Genomic DNA, 22,528 nt, shown 5'->3' on the forward strand with positions numbered 1-22,528 from the left:
GAGCCCCTGGGAGCGGGAACCGGGCAGGCAGCTACAGAGAGGATCCCTCCTCCGCTGTCATTCGTCTCTGTCCAGTGAAACGGCCACTCAGCATTCTGCTCTGCGCTGATGGAGAACGAGGTCTCCCTTTGACCGAGGGAGCACATTTCACACAGACCGGTCAGAGCGTGGAGCATTCTTTGACTGCTTCGGTCACACTGCCGACCAGATCCCCGAGGGCACGCATCATTTTTCATCATTTCTTTCCTTTCATTTGAACCCTTTCAAGTGTTTATTTCTTTCGATTTTCGAAGTCAGTGGACTAGAACTCTATTGCATGTTATGATTGTCACATCAGCGTTACAAATCTTACTTAACTCTAATTACATATTTGTGCTAGACCTTAAACGGGCAGAGTATTTTTGTGTGTGTTCTTTTTTTTCATAAGCAACATTTGTGATCCTCAAGAAAGCAAATACTCTAAACTGGGGTTTGCCTTATTGATAAGCAATGAAAACCAATGTGGGTTTATTGCAAGGATGTTTTAGTAGGAAATTGTGGACATGCTTTGATAATCTAAAATATAATAAGATCGATGAGAGACAAAGATTAATTTAAAGTACTGATTTTTCACAGCTTGTAATCGGATGTAGTGCATACGTATATTATATAGTGCCACATATAGTTTTGGTCAATCTTACAAAGTTAGATTCAGTCAAATACATTTTTTCAGATTTCTTGTAAATGTGTCTTGCATCTGAAGCCTAGCCCGCCTTCACATACAGGGGGACAGACACTGATACTAAATAATCATTTGGTTGGTTGGTCAGCACTTGATGATAATGATCTGATTAGAAGCAGTGTGTTCTGTGTTAGCCTGAGCGCATTACTGTCAATAGGGCATTGTTTTACACCAATTTTGGCTTCATTTGCAACAGCTGTTAAGTAGCGAGTTGCACCCCTAAAGGTGTTGTTCTTAATCTTAAAAATATATGTCGGCTTCAAACGGCGTGGCTTCAAACGGGGGGAAGAAAGAAGCGTGACGACACTTTTTAAAAGTATATCTTAATATAAACATTTTATTCAGTGCATTTTGTGTATACAACAATTAATAAACAACTGGAAGGTACCAGGAAGAATGCCTGCTTGTGCATGATTTATTATCCTGGTTTGGGACACTTGATCCAACATGGGTTAATACACACAGCCTATATCATGCAGCCTCCAATAGTCCCAGCACTCTCCCATGCAACAGATATGTTCACCTGAAACAACGAAAAATAACGTCCCTGTAGCATGTACGGTGTGAGGGAGATATGTTGCTGGAGGGGGAAAGAGTACTTTGCCCACAAAAAAGGGTCTTTGTTGTACACCGTCAGCTGTACATGCCCTGTACAAGAAAGGGTAAAGTTTTGTCTTTTAATTTTAATTTTTTTTGTAATTTTTTTTTTTTTTACATTTGTTCACTTTTACAAATATGACATCCTATAAAATGTTAAGCCACCTAAAAGTCCACAGTATTTAACTTTTTTTTTTAGTCATATAAAATCACCACAATGAGATAATTCATTCACTAAACAGGGTCCTTGGTGGGCATTGGTTCACTGTGTTTCCACGGTGACCAGAGACATCAAATCCATTTTACATGAAAATAAAGGGGGGGGGGGGGGGGGGGTCTTGACATGACTACTGGACTTGTTACAGACAGAGGGGGACGGACACATACAGAGCTGGGAACAGAAAGGGCTGGACATTTAACAGTCATCTCATACTCCAGTCTCATTGCATACCATACCAGCAAAAAAAAAAACAACCAAAAAACAAACCAAAAACAACCAGTTCCTACAATACTGAAACATTAATGCTCACGTACCGTGCATGGCATTCCTTCCTTACTGCTCTCATGTCTAAATGTACACTAAGAGTCCCATCGCTCTCCGCAGACGTCTACAGGAACTGCTTAAAGGGACGCTCACAGTTCTGCCTTTGGTGTGCTGGGACCCCGTTTCTCACAGCAATGGCAAAAGATCACAAACACTGAGCACAGGGGGAGAGACAAGGGCGAGGGAAAATCTCCCAGCTAATTCCAAAACTTCGGAAGATTAGCGGGCAGAGCCACTGCCCCTCCGTGCTCCCCCACACCCTCCCCGCAGATGGGCCGGACGGTGGCTCTGTTGGAAGCTGGAGAAGGCTGCAAGCGTGCACTAAACACGGGGTAATGCAGGAGAGTCGGTGCGCCCTACCTCCTCACCGCAGCTCTGCGACGCTGCTTAAAACTGCTGGGCTCTCAGGGAGCGGGACCGCCGCCCCGCGACCGCAATGAGCGCAGACTCTCTGGCCCCGGGCCCTGACTCACGCCAGCCTAATTCTGCCTTAGCGGGACGTTAATCGAGCGGCTCCGCAGGACAGTGAAACTCCACGAGAGGCATCTGGCCGGATTTCGTGATGCGAAACCAGTGGGATGCCGACTGGTTGCCTCTGCGTTTTTTTTACTTGTGTTGTCGTCGTCGTTGTTGTTGTGGTTGTTGTTGTTGTGGTTGTAGTCGTCACTGGTAACGGGCGGGCCTGATTGTGTGTGCGGTTGTGCTGGTGTGTTTTTTCCGGGTTTTTTGTCCTGAAGCGTAGAGGGGGAGAGGCGTAGGCGAGAGGAGTCCGGAGGTGAGTGTGGGACCGGGCCCCGGGGAGGGGGGCCCCGGTCGCCCCCGGGCTACGTGGACTCGTGTTGGCTCACCGCCTTCCCGCCGTTCAGCACGGCCGACGCGCTGCGGCTCTTGGTGGGCGTGCCGCTGCCCGAGCGGGAGAACTCCGTCAGGTCGTGGAGAGAGGGCTCTCTGTACATGGCCACTGGGGGACGGACAGACAGACAGACAGACAGGCAGACAGACAGACAGAGTGTCAGACACCCCATATCCACCCCACTGCAGTTCAGAGTTCCCCCAAAAGCATCGGCTGTCTGTAACATGGCTGACTACAGACCTGTCTGTCTGGCTACATTCAGGAATATATTTACAATAGGTTATTTACTTTTGTGTTAAAACATTGTCACAAGACCATTGTAAATCCCTGCCTATCGTTGAAAAAGGCTCACTGCCATGTTGACTCGCCCTTGCCTGTGTTTATAGTCGTTAAATTTGGGTTTCAAAATATACAGTTGACGGCCAGACACCGTACCACAACTTTGTATTGCTGAACAATAGTTCAAGCTCATTGGTTGAAAATTGGTTCTAATTGCCACAGCCAATGGTGTCTCAATGTCAGTGCGTTCACAGGGAAGGGGAGGGATAAACAGTGTTGTGGTTTGAAGGAGTTTGTTGCTGCTATTTCTCTCTTGCCCATTAGAAGTCCGAAATTACCTATTGTACCTTTAAGGTTTGCTCGGTAATTTAGCAAAAATTATGTCATTAGAACAATTTGTTCCCCTGCCACAAACAACCCTTGGGTGGCTACGTGTCTCATCTGGCTGTTGACTAAAAAACGTGATGAACCCCCTGCAAATTGTTTTTCTCTTGAGCAGCTCTCACTCTGGTTCTGAAGAGCCACAGTGCGTTGTGGTTGTGGCTTAGCACTGAATTGACCAGGGGCCTATTCCACAAAGCAGGATGACTGAGTTAACCTGATATCTGCACTGAGTACACCCTGGATGCCCCCAATCCTGGAACATGGACTGTTCCAGGTTTTACTCTGTGCAGTTATCTGGTTAACACGATAACACTGCTTTGTGGAACAAGCCCCAGCTAAGGTTAACTCATCTCACCTTGCCTTTAAGGTGAATATTCCGCTATTACACCCTATTGGACCCAGGCTGGGAACTCCTGCTCTACAAAATAATGACATCATGAAATTCCCGGCCACTCAAACTGATAAGTCAGAGGAAAAGGTGCAATGGCCTCTCTCAACTCAATCCTGAATATGCACAGGAATTCTGCTGCGGAAGAAATATGTGAGCCCATGCATATAGAATTCCACAGGAAACAAAAAGGATGATTGTTTTTCATTTGAGAAAGAAATCTAGTACCATAATTGAGCCTTAAGCTTCTTCCTGCCCATGATTTGAAAGTCTACCCATTATCCTCTTCCTAGTGATTAATGCTAATTGATACTGTATGTGCCTTGGGGTCTATATCCACGGTGCAAAACCACTATGAGTTGCATTGAAGCCTGTGTGTGAATCACCCTCATGTCCATAAGTCAATTAATCCATATCCCCGGGGAGAAGGGAAACTGCCAGGATCAATATTTATTACTGGTGGCATTATGCAACTGCATGCTGAGTATCTAAACCAAAGGTCAAAGGTTCAAACGTCAGGCTGCGCTGCTGTGCTAAGCAGAGGACCACAGAGAGCTGGGCTTTCCATGAACATCTCTGTGATACCGCGTCTTTGAACTGTACCGTTTGTGTGCTTCTGCCACCGTTTGGAGAGTTCACAGCAAGCCTGTGTGTGACTGTATGCCTCTCAGAGTGCCAGCCCAGCGTTTTAGATGCAGCTCACGTTCTCCCATCATGGAGTAATCAACTGGAGGGGCTCTTTCTGGAGTGGCTCCCTTAAAAATGACCCTTGGGGGGGGTTAAAAGTAACAGCCTAAAAAATAAAAATGGACATGGTGGGTTCACCACAAGGCAGCCTTTCATATGGACCCAGGGAGTGATGAAACAGCGTGACAACATAAGTCTCCTTTAAATCTCCCTGCTGTGATGTACAGTCAAAAGATTGAATAAACTGAGCAAAATATCGGTGCTTCTGTGCTGGGAGAGGAATAATTGCCCAGAACACTTTATATCTGCTAACTTTGTTTTTCTAAGCACACGCTCATTTAAACATGCCTCTACAGAAATACAATTTTAAAAACATAACATATTTATTCATGAATAAAACCTTTAAACCACCACAACCTTTCTCTATTGTATTGCTGACAGCCACTTCACGCATGTACCGTATTGCGTTATGTCCTTGTGTAATATAACTCTCCATCTCGCAATACAAATTATAAAACACTTCAGTATTTTTGCAGGGCTCCCCTGCGATCTTTGCTGTACAACTACGGTATATAATTATGTGAATAAAGGTTGCTCCTCACACACAAACACATGTGCATGCACACACACACAGACAGACACAAACACACACACATACACACACACTCTCAGACACACAGTCATACTGCTGCCCACTGTAATCCTGTTTGTATGTGTTCACATTCAGTATGTGTGCTGTATGTCTTCACGTAAACACAGGCAGGCATGCACACACATACACACACACACACACACACACACAGTCACACTGCTCATCCACTGTAATCCTGTTCACATTCATTATGTGTATGTACGTATAATGTCTTCACATAAACACAGGCACGCATGCACACATTTAGCCCTTGCAGACATTCTGGCTCCCCGGCTATAGCGGAGGTTCTGGCTGGATGGGCTTGACTGGTCCTAACGATGCAGGCAGAGCCCGTGGGTTCAGTGTGAGGAGGAGGAGGAGGAGGAGGTGCAAATGAAGCGCGGCGGGATGAGGTCACCAGAGCAGAACCGGTTCTGGGGCAGAGAGCTGTCATCCCGCGGAGAGACAGCTCTGTAATTGGCCCTCAGTCCCGCACCGCTGTTCTCCAGCCGCCTGTGCTATACCGCGTTTTTACACATACATATTTCAATATTTAACCTTTATTTAACCGTGGTAGTCGCACTGAGATTGGCATGTCCTCTTGAGAGTGGAGTAGCTGGAGGAAGCCCACACAAACACGGGGAGAACATGCCACCTCCACGCGGAGAGGAACCAACCAGCCACTGCGCCGTCCCGAACGCTGGTCCCTCTCCACACCACCCCCTCCGTAAACAAGCGGCCTTCAGAGTATTCTGACACACGTGGGTGTCTGATGGCACCGCAAAACGCTCTGAAACTCTCCCCGTGCAGCCGTGGATCTGTAATCCTTCTGTGCAGGGGATGCCTCAACCCAACGCCAAGAAGAACATCACATCTAATCTTAGGCGGAGAACAGTGCGGGCGTGCCAATTTCTCGCTCTGACCGAACCCGTCCTCTGCAATTTATTCCAAGTTTCTCTCTAGTTCGTTAGAGCTATCTCCTTTCTCCAGACACGGCACGATGACAGATATCCCTGGCATTACCATAGAACCATGAACAACTACAAGAGCAAACGCATCACATTTGTAACCCTAACCCTAATTCGACACATAACCCCACTTCAAACCTAACGCTAATTCTAACTTTCATTCAAACCGTAACCCTGGGAAACCCTATTTCCCCAAGTCAGTTGCAACGATGCACAAAGTTAAAACCCACAGGGCACTTTTTAATAACCAAGTTGCCTGTTCTACAGAACACAGCTCTTCCATTAGATTCTCCTGTTTCCTTAACCAAACTGTCCCTTGGTGGGTGGTACTCTCTCTGAAGGACCTTACAAAACTTTACTTAAAAAAAAACTTTAGTCTAAAAGCTGCAACTTCATAACTTGCACATTGCCCCTTACAGAGAAACTTAGTAATCTTTCCCATGGACATACTGTGCATGAGAAGAGACATATCTGGTTCCACAACAACAAACAGCAACTGGCTAGTAATATGCCCCTGGCTGCTATAGGTGCACATTTTATGTAGAAAACGTTCCATACGACACAATGAACTACTGTAGCCACACTTCAGCTAGGCTAAGGACAAATGTATACATATCTGGTGTAATTGTTCCTAAGCGTGAACTTCTCAAGTCATATTCTATGATTCATATAAACTTTTATGACCTGCCGGTGTCTGCCCTCCTCTGTGACAATTGCGAGTGTTTACACAATTCCAGTATGCGTAGTGAAGTGACCTTCCTCCCTCTGCCCCCTCCCCTGTAGAAACAGGGCCTAAGGGACCTTGGGTCTTCCATAGAGCAAGCTAATCATCCCAGAAGACAGGAAGATGGGCCGGAGGGTGCAAAGGTCACGGCCTCAGATCGACTGGTATTGGATGGCTCCACATACAACTGGAGCCGTTAGCCTCCAGACAGGGGCAGGGCGGAGGGCGGCGGACGGAGGGCGGAGGCCGGAGGGCGGAGGGGCTCACCTTTCAGGGGCTTGGGGAGGAAGTGTGCGGCCGGCTTGTTCTTCTTCACGTGGTTCCCCTTCATGATCTCGCCCTCTTTGTTCAGACCGAGGTACCAGCCCCTGCCCGACTGCTGCTGCCGGTAGATCATGGAGGAGTACGTCACGTAGTAGTTCTCAAACACCGACTCCTTGAACTTACACTCGGGCGTGAAGTGTTCCTGAACGAGAGGGAGAGGGAGGGAGGGAGGGAGGGATGGAGGAGGGAGACTGGCGTAAGACGAGGTTCACTCACGAGGGCTTGAAGCAGAGAGTCCTTTTCCTTTTCACACATCAACATATAAACCACCACAGCAAGAGCATTGGAGCAAAACTGAAATGAACTGATATAAAATGGTTTTGATGCAGACAGACACAAACAGGCACACCGACACATATGCACGCACACTGTTCCGTGAAACCAATCTGACCCACACTGTAGAATTTGAACTATAGGTATCCATGCACATGTTGCAGTTTCCTTGCTCATACATATGTATGTCACTAGACACGTTCCAGGAACCTAAAAGAATCAATAATGCAAAGTTTTGTAACTGTGCGTTAATAAAAACAAAAGCTTTGGGCTGCTGCAGCTCTTGCAGTCGCCCTCCCTGGATAAATAAATGATATTGCTTTTCATGCTGTGTTTGCAGATTTGTTCCATTTAGACTATTTAAAATGCTGCATTTTATTTGCATATAATTTATCAGGCTGTTTGTGTCCAGCTTGCGCTTCTCAGATTTATGCGCAAACGTGCGTGCAGAAACGGAAGTTACGTTCGAAAATGAATTAAAGTTTCATGTAATTTACTGTGAATGAGCAGGGTTTCTGTGATCGATGAGAATGCTCGCATGCAAAGCAGATGGTGGAGTTCCGTACGTTTACAATGCCTACTGAGAAAAAAAAAAGAAAAGAAAATGACTGTATATGCGTACTGGTTAAGGTACATGGCTGGGACCCGCAAGGTCGGTGGTTTGATGCCTGGTGTAGCCACAGTAAGATCCACACAGCCGGAGGGTTGTCTGCTGCTTAGTCTAATTCAACTGTACGTCGCTCTGGATAAGAGCGTCTGCCAAATGCCATTAACGTAATGTAATATAGTTTTATGTGATATTAATTTTTACACCCTAAATACTCAATGACACTACATGTTTATTTTATCTAGTACCTGAATGTATATTCAGTGCAGTACATAAGTATTTGGACAGTGGTATAATTTCTGTTTATTTGGCTCTGTACTCCAGCACATTGGTTTTGAAATGAAAAAATGTATATACATCCAAATTGGGCGATCCCTGTAGGACTTCCCTTTTTATACATAGCCCCCCCCCCCCCCCCCCCCATTTTAGGAGACCATACGCAATTGGACAGTTGGCCTCTCAGCTGTTTCTGATTAGTGCATTCAATCACTTCCTTAGTAATTAAATGTATAGCACTTTTCACAGAAGACACATGATAACGAGGTATCAGAAAGTTCAGTATCTTGATCTTGAGTCTTGATTCTTGGTTTTTGAAGTTGACAGTCTTCGGTGGGGAGAGTCTGCACTTTAATCTCATATTCATTTTTTCCATTTCAAATCCAAAGCGCTGGAGTACAGAGCCAAAATAACAGGAATTGTAGGCCTGTCCAAATACTTACGGACTGCACAGTATATAATAATTAAAATATGAATGCTTGTACTATATTACTATCTGAAGCAACTGGGGAGGACGTCAAGCCACACAAAAACAGTAAGTGATGTGTAGATTTGATTGTTTTCGATACTGTGAGGTACTCATTGGCCTGAAAGAGCCAGACAATCACTCACACTCACACACACACACACACACACACACACACACACAGGCACAAACACACACACACACATACAGAGTGCACACATACACACACATGCACACACACGCACACACATACAGAGTGCACACTTACACACACACACACACACACACACATACAGAGTGCACACATACACACACACACACACACACAGGCGCAAACACACACACACACATACAGAGTGCACACATACACACACACGCACACACACACACACACACATACAGAGTGCACACATACACACACACACACACACACACACACACAGGCACAAACACACACACACACATACAGAGTGCACACATACACACACACACACACACACACATACAGAGTGCACACACACACACACTGCCAGCGTGCTCCTCTCACAGTCAGCTAATACGGCGAGCTCTGAACAGAGTGCTTGTGCGAGTAATTCTCTGTTCTTTCATTTGCAGATGTGACAGGGCCCTTCCACTGCCTCTGACTAATGAATCCATGGCTCTGAAGCGCATACACTGAAGTATCAACACTGGCACCAGGGACACGCTTTCAACAGTTCTGCCTGATTGCTTTTCTCTATCGCTAGCGCTCTCTCTCACTCGCTCCCTCTTCCTCTCCCTCTCTCGCCCCCCCTCTTTTTCATTTCCCATTTATTTTATTCCCCTCCCCTGTATCGCTGTCCCTCTCTCTTTGCTCTCTCCCCCCCCCCCCCATCCTCCCATGCCCCCTACCAGCTTCCGCCATCTTGGGTCTCTCACGGAGAGTTCCTGTTCTGAGCTGTGCAAAGTGTACTGTTCCGAATGCGGGCTGATTGAAGCTGATGCAGTGGGGAAACGCTGATGTCAAGCGTGGCACTGACACATCGATTTCCTGTCACAACCGTGCCAGGGCAAACTTGCCCAGGGAGGGTGGGCTGGGGCCCTTACACAGGCACCCCAGTGAGGGTGGGCTGGGGCCCTTACACAGGCACCCCAGGGAGGGTGGGCTGGGGCCCTTATACAGGCACCCCAGGGAGGGTGGGTTCGGCCCTTACACAGGCACCCCAGGGAGGGTGGGCTGGGGCCCTTATACAGGCACCCCAGGGAGGGTGGGTTCGGCCCTTACACAGGCACCCCAGGGACGGTGGGCTGGGGCCCTTACACAGGCACTCCAGGGAGGGTGGGTTCGGCCCTTATACAGGCACCCCAGGGAGGGTGGGTTCAGCCCTTATACAGGCACCCCAGGGAGGGTGGGCTGGGGCCCTTATACAGGCACCCCAGGGAGGGTGGGTAGGGGCCAGGCCCTCCACTTAAACCAGCTTTATTATGTTGAAAGAAAGGCTAATGCAGCATGCTCTCTCCTCCATTTGGCACACAAGTGCTAATTAGTTTTCACATGTTCTCTGACCCCATTCCTTCTCTTTGGAAGGAATCTATATACTCATTAATTTTATATATTCTATGAAGAGAAGCAGTATTGGCTGTTTAGCAGGAGCCTTACCACAGGGGAACAATGTGTTTTGGTCATGTTTTGAAATACTTGGTATTGGTTTACCAGTTCAGACCAGCGCCCAGCTCAACCTGATTTAGCTGGTTGACCAGTTCAGACCAGCTCCCTGCTTGACATGACATCTCAAGTTACGTTTTGAAAGACACGCTACCAGCACTAGCTGGTTGACCAGCTCATACCCAGCTAGACCAGCTGATGACCAGCTTGGCCAGCTCAGTTTTCAAGCTGGTCAAGCTGGTACAGCTGGATTTCCTGAAACGCCACAGGAATTCAAGACGGCTTCCACTCTACTCCGGCCGGACTCCACTCCCGTCACCTGGTTCTGATCCAGAGGGGGGGCTGAATATTCAAGGCTCTCTCTATCTCTCCTGAATTATTCAACCAGCTCACTTAGCGCCCTCGCTGGGCTCGAGCGAGGTGAGAGGAGGCGTTCGGATGCCTGGCGCACAGCTGGTGACATCACACCTCCGCGGGGACACGCTGTGCGCTAAGCTGCTCTTTAGCATAACGCTCAGCGAGTGATTAATGCACTTCCAGGATTTTCTGCACCACGACGCGGTCCGTCGGAATGCTCTACCGTGGCCGAACCACGCAACGCGCCCATCAACTCGGAACGGTATTCTGCTTTCAGGCTTTGGCTTTAAGGACCAGGAACGAGAACACGATGCCGTCTAATTGCCAGACCCACGTCAGATGCGTGATTTGGTGCTCGATTGATCTTGCCTCCGAGAGGACCAGAGGGCAGGGCTCACAGTTTTTGAGAGTTTTTCATAGGTTCCGATGCACAAGCTCAGTAAAGCATAGAAAAGTATCCATCCGTGCATCCATTGTCTTAACGTGCGTATCCTGAACAGGGGTCGCAGGGGGGCTGGAGCCTATCTCAGCATACATTGGGCAGGTCGCCAGTCCATCGCAGGGGACACACACACCATTCACTCACACACTCCTACCCACGGGCAATTTAGACTCTATAATCAGCCTAACCTGCATGTCTTTGGACTGTGGGAGGAAACCGGAGTACCCGGATGAAACCCACGCAAACACGGGGAGAACATGCGAACTCCACACAGAGAGGCCCCGGCCGACCGGGATTCGAACCAAGGACCTCCTTGCTATGAGGCGGAGTGCTACACATTGCACCATCCTGCTGCCATAGAAAAGCATCTGAATCCAAAACAATGACATACTTGACCCAGGTCTGGTAATTACTGGGCCACAGTGTCATCAGGGGCAGGGAGGATTCCAGTGTCTTTTAATGTTCAACATCAATCAACACAGAAACGTGGCGCCAAAGGCACTCGGTCTTCCATGATCTGCTTCAAACCGACAGCCTGGAGCGGGCTTGTGGCTGTGGTGGCGGCTTCAGCTCCCAGGCGGGGCAGAGCCAGGTACTGAAGCTCAACTGCTTCGGTTAAGATCCAGCTGTGTTCATGGACTGTGTGCTAAATGTAAGCTGTATAAGAACATCTGCTAATTACCAACAAAAAAAAAAAGCAAAAAAAAAAAGCAAATGAAATCTGGAACTGACAGCTGTGAGTGTCTGAGGGCTGATAAACAGCGGGGCGGGCCAGCTGAACTGGGCAGTGTTACAGCCAACAGGGACGCGGTCACAGTCTGAAAGGATTACCCTGGGAAGCTTGCGTAACTGTTCCCTGTACACCCGTAGCCACTCGTCTGAAGGTCAGGCTCATTAAGACCGACTGAACCGCGAAAAAAACCCCAAATATTATTAATCTGCTTTTCCGAGAGGATTGGATTAAAACTCTAAATTCTATCTTGTAAATTGATAATTAATTTTAATTACAATGGAAGCGTTTGGACCGGAACTGTAACGCCGGTAGTGAGGACAAGGGGGAGGGGGAGAGAAAGCCTCCCTGATTGCTCTGAAAGTCTGCCGGCGCATCATCAAAACCTGCACGCCCAAGCAGTGGATGAGAGGCCTTAGTGCCGGGGAGGCAGTAATAACAGGGTATTTCCACTCGTGACTTTGTCCTTCACTGTGTTGACTTTGCATTCGCCGACAGATCAGACGGCTGGTGACTATCAAGCCTTGACCTTTGTCCAGCTGCTGGAGGAAAGCGCCTTGTTAAAAGAGAGCCGGTTAAACAATCGATTGCGTCGCCCACCTTAAAACCTGGTCACCATAGTGATCGACATAGCGATCGATTAACTTGGTGTTAATCAATGTGCTGTATTCACCTGCTCCATGGCACCAGCAAGCCCTGTTTTTTCTTTAATGTAGCCATAGAAGGGCCTCTCCTGTGGCCCTGTGTCAAAATGATCTATATCAGCGCAGTATATACAACAAAAGATGCAGAATATATTCAAACAATATAATAAGTACTCACCAGCTTGTTGGGGAGTGCATTAGAAGAGAATATTATGTATGCGTGTCTTTACTCTGACTGCATCGCATACAGACCCACTCGGTGCCAAACAGCACTGAGCATACCTTTATTATTAATCACAATAATAGGACGAAGAAGAAGAACGTCAGAGCACAACAGTAAGCCCTGGGGCAGTTTTATGGAGGGGTTTGGAGGAGAGAAACCTCCAACTGAAGCCGCACTTCCCAGCCAATGAAAGCGCTCGCCCTTCCCACTACCACCCTGTCATTCCCCAGCTTGCTCAAGCGGACAAAGACAAACGACAACATCTCGGGAAAACCCTCTCTGCGCCGGAATGATGCGGGTCACATGATCCCCCCCCCCGCTCAGCCAGCTGCCATTTTCCCAGAGCGGGGAGGTTCTTAGGAAATGGTCTTGAAACGATCCCATTTAGATCAATTCTCTCAAATCCCACTCAAAGAGGCACAATGTGGAAGAAAGCTGTGCACCAACGCTGTCAGCCATGATGTGTCTTCAGCCCCGTGAAGGACATTAGCCTGATCACATACACTCACTGGAGGAGACATTACCCTGATCACATACACTCACTGGAGGAGACATTAGCCTGATCACATACACTCACTGGAGGAGACATTAGCCTGATCACATACACTCACTGGAGGAGACATTAGCCTGATCACATACACTCACTGGAGGAGACATTAGCCTGATCACATACACTCACTGGAGGAGACATTACCCTGATCACATACACTCACTGGAGGAGATATTAGCCTGATCACATACACTCACTGGAGGAGACATTAGCTTGATCACATACACTCACTGGAGGAGACATTAGCCTGATCACATACACTCACTGGAGGAGACATTAGCCTGATCACATACACTCACTGGAGGAGATATTAGCCTGATCACATACACTCACTGGAGGAGACAGACATTAGCCTGATCACATACACTCACTGGAGGAGACATTAGCCTGATCACATACACTCACTGGAGGAGACATTAGCCTGATCACATACACTCACTGGAGGAGATATTAGCCTGATCACATACACTCACTGGAGGAGACATTAGCCTGATCACATACACTCACTGGAGGAGACATTACCCTGATCACATACACTCACTGGAGGAGACATTAGCCTGATCACATACACTCACTGGAGGAGACATTAGCCTGATCACATACACTCACTGGAGGAGATATTAGCCTGATCACATACACTCACTGGAGGAGACAGACATTAGCCTGATCACATACACTCACTGGAGGAGACATTAGCCTGATCACATACACTCACTGGAGGAGACATTAGCCTGATCACATACACTCACTGGAGGAGATATTAGCCTGATCACATACACTCACTGGAGGAGATATTAGCCTGATCACATACACTCACTGGAGGAGACATTAGCCTGATCACATACACTCACTGGAGGAGACATTAGCAGCTAATACAGGAGTTACTGTACCACATCACTCAGTTTAGGTGGAGGGCTGAAAGCACTTATTAAAATAGAAGCCATACTTCGCACTAATTTAAGGAGGCAACACACTCAAGTATTAAAGCGGGGGCGACATAGCTCAGGCAGTAAGAGCAGTTGTCTGGCAGTCAGAGGGTTGCTGGTTCGATCCCCCGCCCGGGCTGTGTCGAAGTGTCCCTGAGCAAGACACCGAACCCCCAAATGCTCCTGATGAGCTGGTTGGTGCCTTGCATGGCAGCCAATTGCCGTTGGTGTGTGAGTGTGTGTATGAATGGGTGAATGAGAAGCATCAATTGTACAGCGCTTTGGATAAAGGCGCTATATAAATGCCAACCATTTTACCATTTAAAGCACCCAGTATTGATGTATTACCAGGGGCCTGGTCCACAAAGCAGGATTACGGAGTTAGCTGGCTAACGGCACTGTGTAAAACCCGGACCCTGCCCAAATCTGGGATTGGAACCGAAGGTTTTATTTTGTGCAGTTATCCAGCTAACTCAGTTCTCCTGCGTTGCGGAACAGGAGTGTCTAAGATCCCGTAGGATTGAAGTTTTGTCTTTATCATTTGGTGATTCACCAAGAAATGTGTAAAGAGTGTGTATAGCCTCTGCATTATTGAAAACGATATTTTTAAACTCAGAAACAATCTACATGGGAAATAAGGTTTGCACACCTGGCTTAGATGACAGGCGCTGGGAGAAAAATACATTCAAGAAGAAGTTGGGACTCCCGCACACTGTGGCTACAACATTAAAGGTTGTTTCGCAAGATACAGTGTGCAGGAGTCCACCTGGTTTTTAAACTCACTAATAATAAAATGTATGTATTTAGATTACACCTCATTTTTTGCTGAACAGGAAAGAAAACGTATCCTTCTGCCTTCATTTTATCCGGTGTGTGGCACTCATTTACTGCGTATGGAGGCAGTGAACAGAGCACAGCTTTGCTAACCTCTCTAGGTCAGGCTCTAGGCTCTAGAAGTGGGTTGGTAACGATGTTAAAAGCACTCTCACAAAGTCATTTTGGGTAAAAGCCTCCACGAACTGGCCCGTACTGTACACTGTGCGACTGCAGTCTTTCCATACCAGCGTGTGGAGGTGTGGGAGAGGAAGATGGAGAGGCACAGTGGTGGTGAGCACTGAGGCAGCATCCACACCCTGAGAGATGTAGCTGGGGGTGAGACAGCGTACCCCCCCCCCCCCCCACTCTCCTCCTCTCCTCCTTTCCTCCTCTCCCTCGCAGCGTTGGAGCCCTGAGGGAGCTGGAAGCTGCAGTCACGTTGCTTGGAGGGCCAGGATGCATTTCTACAAAACTGGAATCCCCACTGCCCCACCCTCTCATCCCCTCTCCTCCCACCGCCCCACCCTCCCCTCCTCCCCCTCTCCTCTCCTCCCACCGCTCCTCCTCCCCCTCTCCTCTCCTCCTTCAGCCCCACCCTCCCCTCCTCCCCCTCTCCTCCCACCCAGGGCATCCCTTCTCCTAGCCTGCGGTGACGGGGGTCTGGGGTTGTGTGTGCGCTAATGTATGTGTTTTTTAAATGTAGGCTACGTGTGCTCGGGAAAGCGGGGGGATTGTGGATGACTGTGTGTACATGCATGGGTGTGTATGTGTGTGTACATTTATAGTATTTATGTATTTCAGTAAGAGTGCGTGTGTATGTGCTGAATTATCTCTGCGTACAATGTAAACAGCAGTGCCTGTGTGTGTCAGCGCGTGCTGTATGTTTTTGCATGTTTGCATGCGTGTGGGTGTGCAGTGGGGGGAGTGGATAAGTTTGCATGCGCCCTGTATCTGAATTATATCTGTTACGCTCTGTAGCACTGATCCCCCAGGGTTCTGCAGCCTCCCTCTCTCCATCTGCAATGCTTGATCTTCCTTCTTCTCCCTCTCTCTCCTTCCCTTGCGCCCCCTCTATCTTCCCCATCTCCCATCTCTCCACTCTCCTTCTTCAATCGCGTACACTCCCTCTCTCCTCCTCTCCTCCATCTTTCACAGTCTCCACATCTCCCCTCTCCCCATATACATGTAACTCCCTCCATTAAAGGCTTTATGCAGGAACAAGAGGGATTCAGGCTGCCTTCCCTCCTGCCTCATCCCTGGTCACCATCATCATCCTCACTACCAGAGATGTCAGTTAATTCACAGGCTTGCCAGGTAATCCCTTCTCTGGTAATGTAGTGTTTACAGCCCACTGGCCAAAACGGTCACCTGACACAGTCACAATAGCCTTACAGAGGCAGCTCAAATCACAGTCAGCACCAGTTACAGTTAGCTATTAACACCAGTCACAATGCCATTACAAGGGTAGCCCAAATCACAGTCAGCACCAGTTACAGTTAGCTATTAACACCAGTTACAATGCCATTACAAGGGTAGCCCAAATCACAGTCAGCACCAGTTAGAGTTAGCTATTAACACCAGTTACAATGCCATTACAAGGGTAGCCCAAATCACAGTCAGCACCAGTTAGAGTTAGCGGTTAGCATCTGTCACAATGCCATTACAGAGGCAGCCCAAATCACAGTCAGCACTAGTCACAGTTAGCGGTTAGCATCCGTCACAGAGACACAGACAAAAGTGGTGGATTGCCCTGGCCAGCCGTTACTGCTGAAAGAATGAGCTCTTTGGGAGCAAAGTGAGACTCAGCACTCAGTAGACCCACATGAATTCCTTTCACTGTCAACACAGACACACACATGCGCACACACACACACACACACACACACACAAGGTCTTATGCATGCACAATATGGATCAATCATTAGTTGCAGCATCGAAATACACAAAAAACTATTAGCATTGATTTACCAACAGATAGATTGAAGTATAATTAAAACATAGTCATTAATCAAGCCAGGTGCATTTGCTGCGATGCTATCATAAACTGCTTAATCTGACAGCAGCAGAAGACCAACTATCCAATTCATCAGATCGGTATCAGGGGCATCATCTCTAGACGAGCGAGTATTAATCAAACCTGTCGAGGTCGACCTGGCTATTTCAGTCCGAACTCAATAGCTTCCAATTACGCAAATAATAACGCACAAGCGATGTAACAGTGTTACATTTTTTGACCATGAGCCTGATGACAACCTGTTAAATTACGCACGCTAGTCAAATTAAATTACGCGTCTTGGGAATTATTTCTGTCATCGTGCCTGACTAGGATCACAGTGTGAAATGCCACAGGGTCGCAACGCAGTGACTCATCGACAGGCAGAGCAGCTGAACAGCGATTGGTTTGCTTTGAGTTAAGACCTTAATCTGGAAAGACTGCTGCTTTCAATCCCGCACTACTGCCATTCGGGACGGTAACAGCAGCACGGCACTGGTCTCCTCGTTATCAACACCAGGAGACTTTCTGTGACTGAAAAAGAGCCTGAGAATCCAAGCCTTGTTTTATGGCATCTCAGCTGGCACAAAATGTTCTCGCAATGTCCCCGCAATGTTGTGCCGATGCTATAAACATTTTTGGTATCATTGAGTGAGATCGTTTTTCGTTCGCTGGTGTGGGGCTGTCCCTGTGTTTGTGGGGCTGTGGATCTCTGTGTTTGTGGGGCTGTCCCTGTGTTTGTGGGGCTGTTTCTCCCTGTGTTTGTGGGGCTGTGGATCTCTGTGTTTGTGGGGCTCTGGATCTCTGTGTTTGTGGGGCTCTGGCTCCCTGTGTTTGTGGGGCTCTGGCTCCCTGTGTTTGTTGGTCTGTCCCTGTGTTTGTGGGGCTGTATCTCCCTGTGTTTGTGGGGCTGTCCCTGTGTTTGTGGGGCTCTGGCTCCCTGTGTTTTTTGGTCTGTCCCTGTGTTTGTGGGGCTCTGGCTCCCTGTGTTTGTGGGGCTGTGGATCTCTGTGTTTGTGGGGCTGTGGATCTCTGTGTTTGTGGGGCTGTTTCTCCCTGTGTTTGTGGGGCTGTCCCTGTGTTTGTGGGGCTCTGGCTCCCTGTGTTTGTGGGGCTGTCCCTGTGTTTGTGGGGCTGTTTCTCCCTGTGTTTGTGGGGCTGTTTCTCCCTGTGTTTGTGGGGCTGTCCCTGTGTTTGTGGGGCTGTCCCTGTGTTTGTGGGGCTGTCCCTGTGTTTGTGGGGCTCTGGCTCCCTGTGTTTGTGGGTCTGTCCCTGTGTTTGTGGGGCTCTGGCTCCCTGTGTTTGTTGGTCTGTCCCTGTGTTTGTGGGGCTGTGTGTCTGTGTGTGTGTGGGGCTGTCCCTGTGTTTGTGGGGCTGTGTATCTGTGTGTGTGTGGGGCTGTCCCTGTGTTCGTGGGGCTGTGTGTCTGTGTGTGTGTGGGGCTCTCTCTCTCTCTGTATGTGTGAGCACTGATTGGCTGCGGGTAGTGACCCGGCTCAGGAGCCCTGTTGCAGGGGAGGCTCAGGTCTTTGATGTGGGGGCTGGGGGGGGGGGGCAGTGTGTGGGTGTGCAGCTCCTGCCAGAGCCACCATCGCTGCTAACGCGGCATCACACTGGTGCCATGCGCCCCAAACACACTGCACACTGCACGTGCACAGGTCAATCCATGGCTGCAGTCTAACCCTGTCTTTCTCTGGCTTTCACACACACATACAAACACACACACACACACACACACATACATACATACACACATACAGATAAACACACACATACACACACACACACACACAAAAACACACACACACAAAACACGTGGAAATCCTGAACTGCACTTTCCTAGCTCTCTCTCTCACTCTCCCTTTCATCTCTCTCTCTCTCTCTCTAATTCTCTCTCATTCTCTCTCCCTCACTCTCTATCTCTCTCGTCCTTTCACTGTAAGTGAGCCTGGTCAACACTGTAATATTTCCAGCGGTTTCAACAGCCATTCAGCCTCTCTTCACCTGGAAAGGCTCTGCATATTTTATCATTTATAATGACTGTAGTATAACCGCTGTGCCTCCAGCCATGTCCACACCAGCAGCATACTGCATCTACAAATGCTGCATCGCAACACGCTGCCCTCATTTCTCCAGTAATGAAGTATCCCCCAACACACTGCTACAGGGCTAGCACAGCAGTCCCTACGCACCCAGGACAGGGGTGATGCTAACCGCCTGTCTTCAATACTTCACTTATCTAATGTTTTTTTAATCTGTAAAATACATTACGCAACTTCAAAGGGACCTCAGATACCCTGGCGTCTCACTTCCGGTTATTTTTTTTACAGGATTCATGCAATGCTTATATTAAATGTGCTGTTCTTTAACATTACATGAAAGGCTTGTAAATAATATGCATTTAATGTATAGACTGTGTATAGGAGGGAGATTAAAACTGCAAATCGCCAACCGAAATTCAGGGGGAAAAGGGAGTAATATGTAAACTGGGTCGAGTGTCATTTTAGGTGACACGCTCTTGCGCCCCGCACGTTTGAAAACACTCCGCAAGAGATGAGTAAATATTTGACAGAGTTTATACTGAACATCTGCTGGAAATGCAAAAGATGAGCTGAAGACAGGGCAGGAGCTGCACGATGAGCAACAAGCCACCCTGTACTTTAAGTCTGAGTCTTTTCCACAAGTAGCCAAACGTAGGAGCTGTGTATGGCTGCACATTTAAAATGGCTGAGGACCACAGAAGGACAAGGTGCCATACAGATAATGGAAGGAACTGGAAGCCCGCTAATTGATTCTAATTCTCCCACACGTAGTGACGCTGATGGATGAATACATTGTCACCCGTGCTTTTCTCACCCACTCATGTTCTGTCTTCTCTCGCCTAAACAACACACGTAAGCGCACACACACATTATAGTATACACATACACTGTACATTACTCCATATGAGGTGAGCCAATTATGTATATTTTTCTCATTTTTCTCATCTTTGAAGAAATACATTCTGTTGGTTGTCAGCACAAGAAAAGTAGAGACAGTGTGAAATGAATTGACAACTAAGATCTTTACTGTCGAGGAACAGATATTACATGGTTGGAACAGCATGACTATCCATAATGGTAGGGTTATAAATTTATGCACATAAAAGTGAACAACACAATAATGAAACAAAAACCCTCCGGCAATACTTTGATGTTCTCCGCGATTCACCATAAAACAATAACATCATCTACTTAGTACAGTACACCTGGCAGACAACAATACTGCAGTTAGCTACATTACAATACATTACATTACATTATAAGGCATTTGGCAGACGCTTTTATCCAAAGCGACTTACAGTTGATTAGACTAACCAGGAGACAATCCTCCCCTGGTGCAAGGTTAAGGGCCTTGCTCAAGGGCCCAATGGCTGTGCGGATCATATTCTGGCTCATATTCTGGATCGAACCACCGACCTGGTGGGTCCCAGTCATGTACCTTAACCACTACACTACAGGCTGCCCTATATCCACACATTAAACGCTGCGTAGGGCAGCACCCAGTCTATTTTACAGCCCCGCTGATAAGGCAAAGAAATAAATAACGTGTCTATACCAAGGTCTATATGGGATGGGCTTTATTAACCCACCCCCAGCGCAGACATTTTAATTACAAACATCATTAAAGGCAACTGGGTGGGAGCCGGAATTCCACCAGGAAAGATGTTATTTTTACCCTTTCTATATTTCGATGCCGGGATCCTCCCTTCGGATGTACTTTCATTCATTATAATCTAATTATTCGCGTTCTTCAAAGGTCCTGCTGCTTACGAGGCTGCACGGGAGGATATTCCCATTCCCAACTGGGATTGGCTGTCTGCAGTATCTCAGCCCCGTTAAATAACGCTCCGGGCTCAGGACTGGGAACGGCATCCGCTGCTGATGACAACAGAATCAACACGAAGCGCGACGGACAGCACGTCATCGCCGAACAGACAGTCGCAGAGGATAATAAGGCTTCTCTTAAGAAAGGCACGCTGAACCTCCCACAATGCATTGCTCCTTCCATTGGGGGGGAATCACAGGGTTTGCCAGGTCATTCGTGTCTCCCCTGCTGAAAACAACCGCTCAAGCTAGGTTTTAAAACAGCTGGTAGCTGGTTGACCAGTTCAGACTAGCTCCCATCTTGACATGGTTTGGCTGGTTGACCAGTTCAGACCAGCTCCCAGTTTGGCCTGGTTTGACCACCTCAAGCTATGTCTTGATTCAGTTTGATCCAACAAGCTACCAGCACTAGCTGGTTGACTAGCTTATACCCAGCTGGACCAACTTCATGGGCAGCTTGGCTTCAAGCTTCAAGCTGGTCAAGCTGGCATAGCCGGATTTTACACCAGGGTCCAAATCCCTGAGAAACAGTTCCAGGGGTTGCCAGGTCTATTTTCAAGCGGGGCTGTGTGTGGACGTGCCACGGCTGTGTACTGCACACACCGAAGGACCTGTGAGCTGTGCGTGGAGCCTGCAATATTGTGACATCCGGACGTCTGCGATGGCACAATTTATTGGCTCTGCATGAATTATTCATAACGTCACACATTTAAACAGGGAATAGAAGCAAGCTGCCAGGCCTGTCTGCAGGATTACATTAATAAATCCATTCCTTTTTAATAATGCTGAATTATACCAGAATTTGCGCAGGCTCGTTGTGGAGAATTGTTGTTGACATAGAGGTTGATCTTCCCATGGTACAGTACGGGGGTATCTAATTGACAAACACGCGTACTGGCCATTAAAACAGAAAAATACAACACGGCCGACGGTCTTAAGTGTTCAATAATGGCGAATCCAAACCCAAATGACATTAAAGGATGTTTATTTGTTTCTCTCCCTGACGCACGCTCCGCTCAACCCACACACTTGCTCCTCGGTGGCTGCTCCTGTCACCATGGTAACATCTGACTTCCGCCAGAACACTAAGGCTTGGGCTCATGCAGGCAGCGCAAAGGTCAACCACAGAGAGAGAGAGAGAGAGAGAGAGAGAGAGGGAGAGGGAGAGAGGGGGAGAGGGAGAGAGAGAGGGAGAGGGAGAGAGGGGGAGAGGGAGAGAGAGAGTGACAGAGGGTGAGAGAGAGTGAGAGAGAGGGTGAAAGAAAGAGAGAGGGAGAGAGAGGGAGAGAGAGAGGGAGAGAGAGGGAGAGGGAGAGAGAGAGAGTGAGAGAGGGAGAGGGAGAGAGGGAGAGGGAGAGAGAGCGAGAGGGAGAGGGAGAGAGAAAGAGTGACAGAGGGTGAGAGTAAGAGAGAGAGAGTGACAGAGGGTGAGAGAGTGTGAGAGAGAGGGTGAAAGAAAGAGAGAGGGTGAGAGACAGTGAAGGGGATAGAGAGAGGGACAGAGTGAGAGAGTGAGGTGGGAGAGGGAGAGGGGGAGGGGGAGAGAGAGTGTGCGAGAGGGTGAGAGAGAGAGAATGAGAGAGACAGAGAGAGGGAGAGAGAAAGAACAGTTAA

The 22,528-nt window shown here is 48.1% G+C and overlaps 1 protein-coding gene across 4 annotated transcripts in view; it reads right to left on the reverse strand.

The window, feature by feature from the left end:
• Window positions 1-1,028: 1,028 nt before the first annotated feature.
• Window positions 1,029-22,528, reverse strand: part of fgf13a (fibroblast growth factor 13a) — a 120,450-nt gene continuing 98,950 nt past the window's right edge. For all 4 annotated transcript variants that reach the window (XM_061234595.1, XM_061234593.1, XM_061234596.1 and 1 more), the window contains 2 exons: window positions 7,044-7,242; window positions 1,029-2,823 (listed from right to left, as the gene is read on the reverse strand). In XM_061234595.1, coding sequence (XP_061090579.1) covers window positions 2,687-2,823; window positions 7,044-7,242 — 336 coding nt within the window. In that variant the 3' untranslated portion in view covers window positions 1,029-2,686. The remainder of the gene's footprint in view (window positions 2,824-7,043; window positions 7,243-22,528) is intronic.

The sequence above is a fragment of the Conger conger genome, chromosome 3 (genome assembly GCF_963514075.1).
Source record: "Conger conger chromosome 3, fConCon1.1, whole genome shotgun sequence".
NCBI lineage: Eukaryota > Metazoa > Chordata > Actinopteri > Anguilliformes > Congridae > Conger > Conger conger.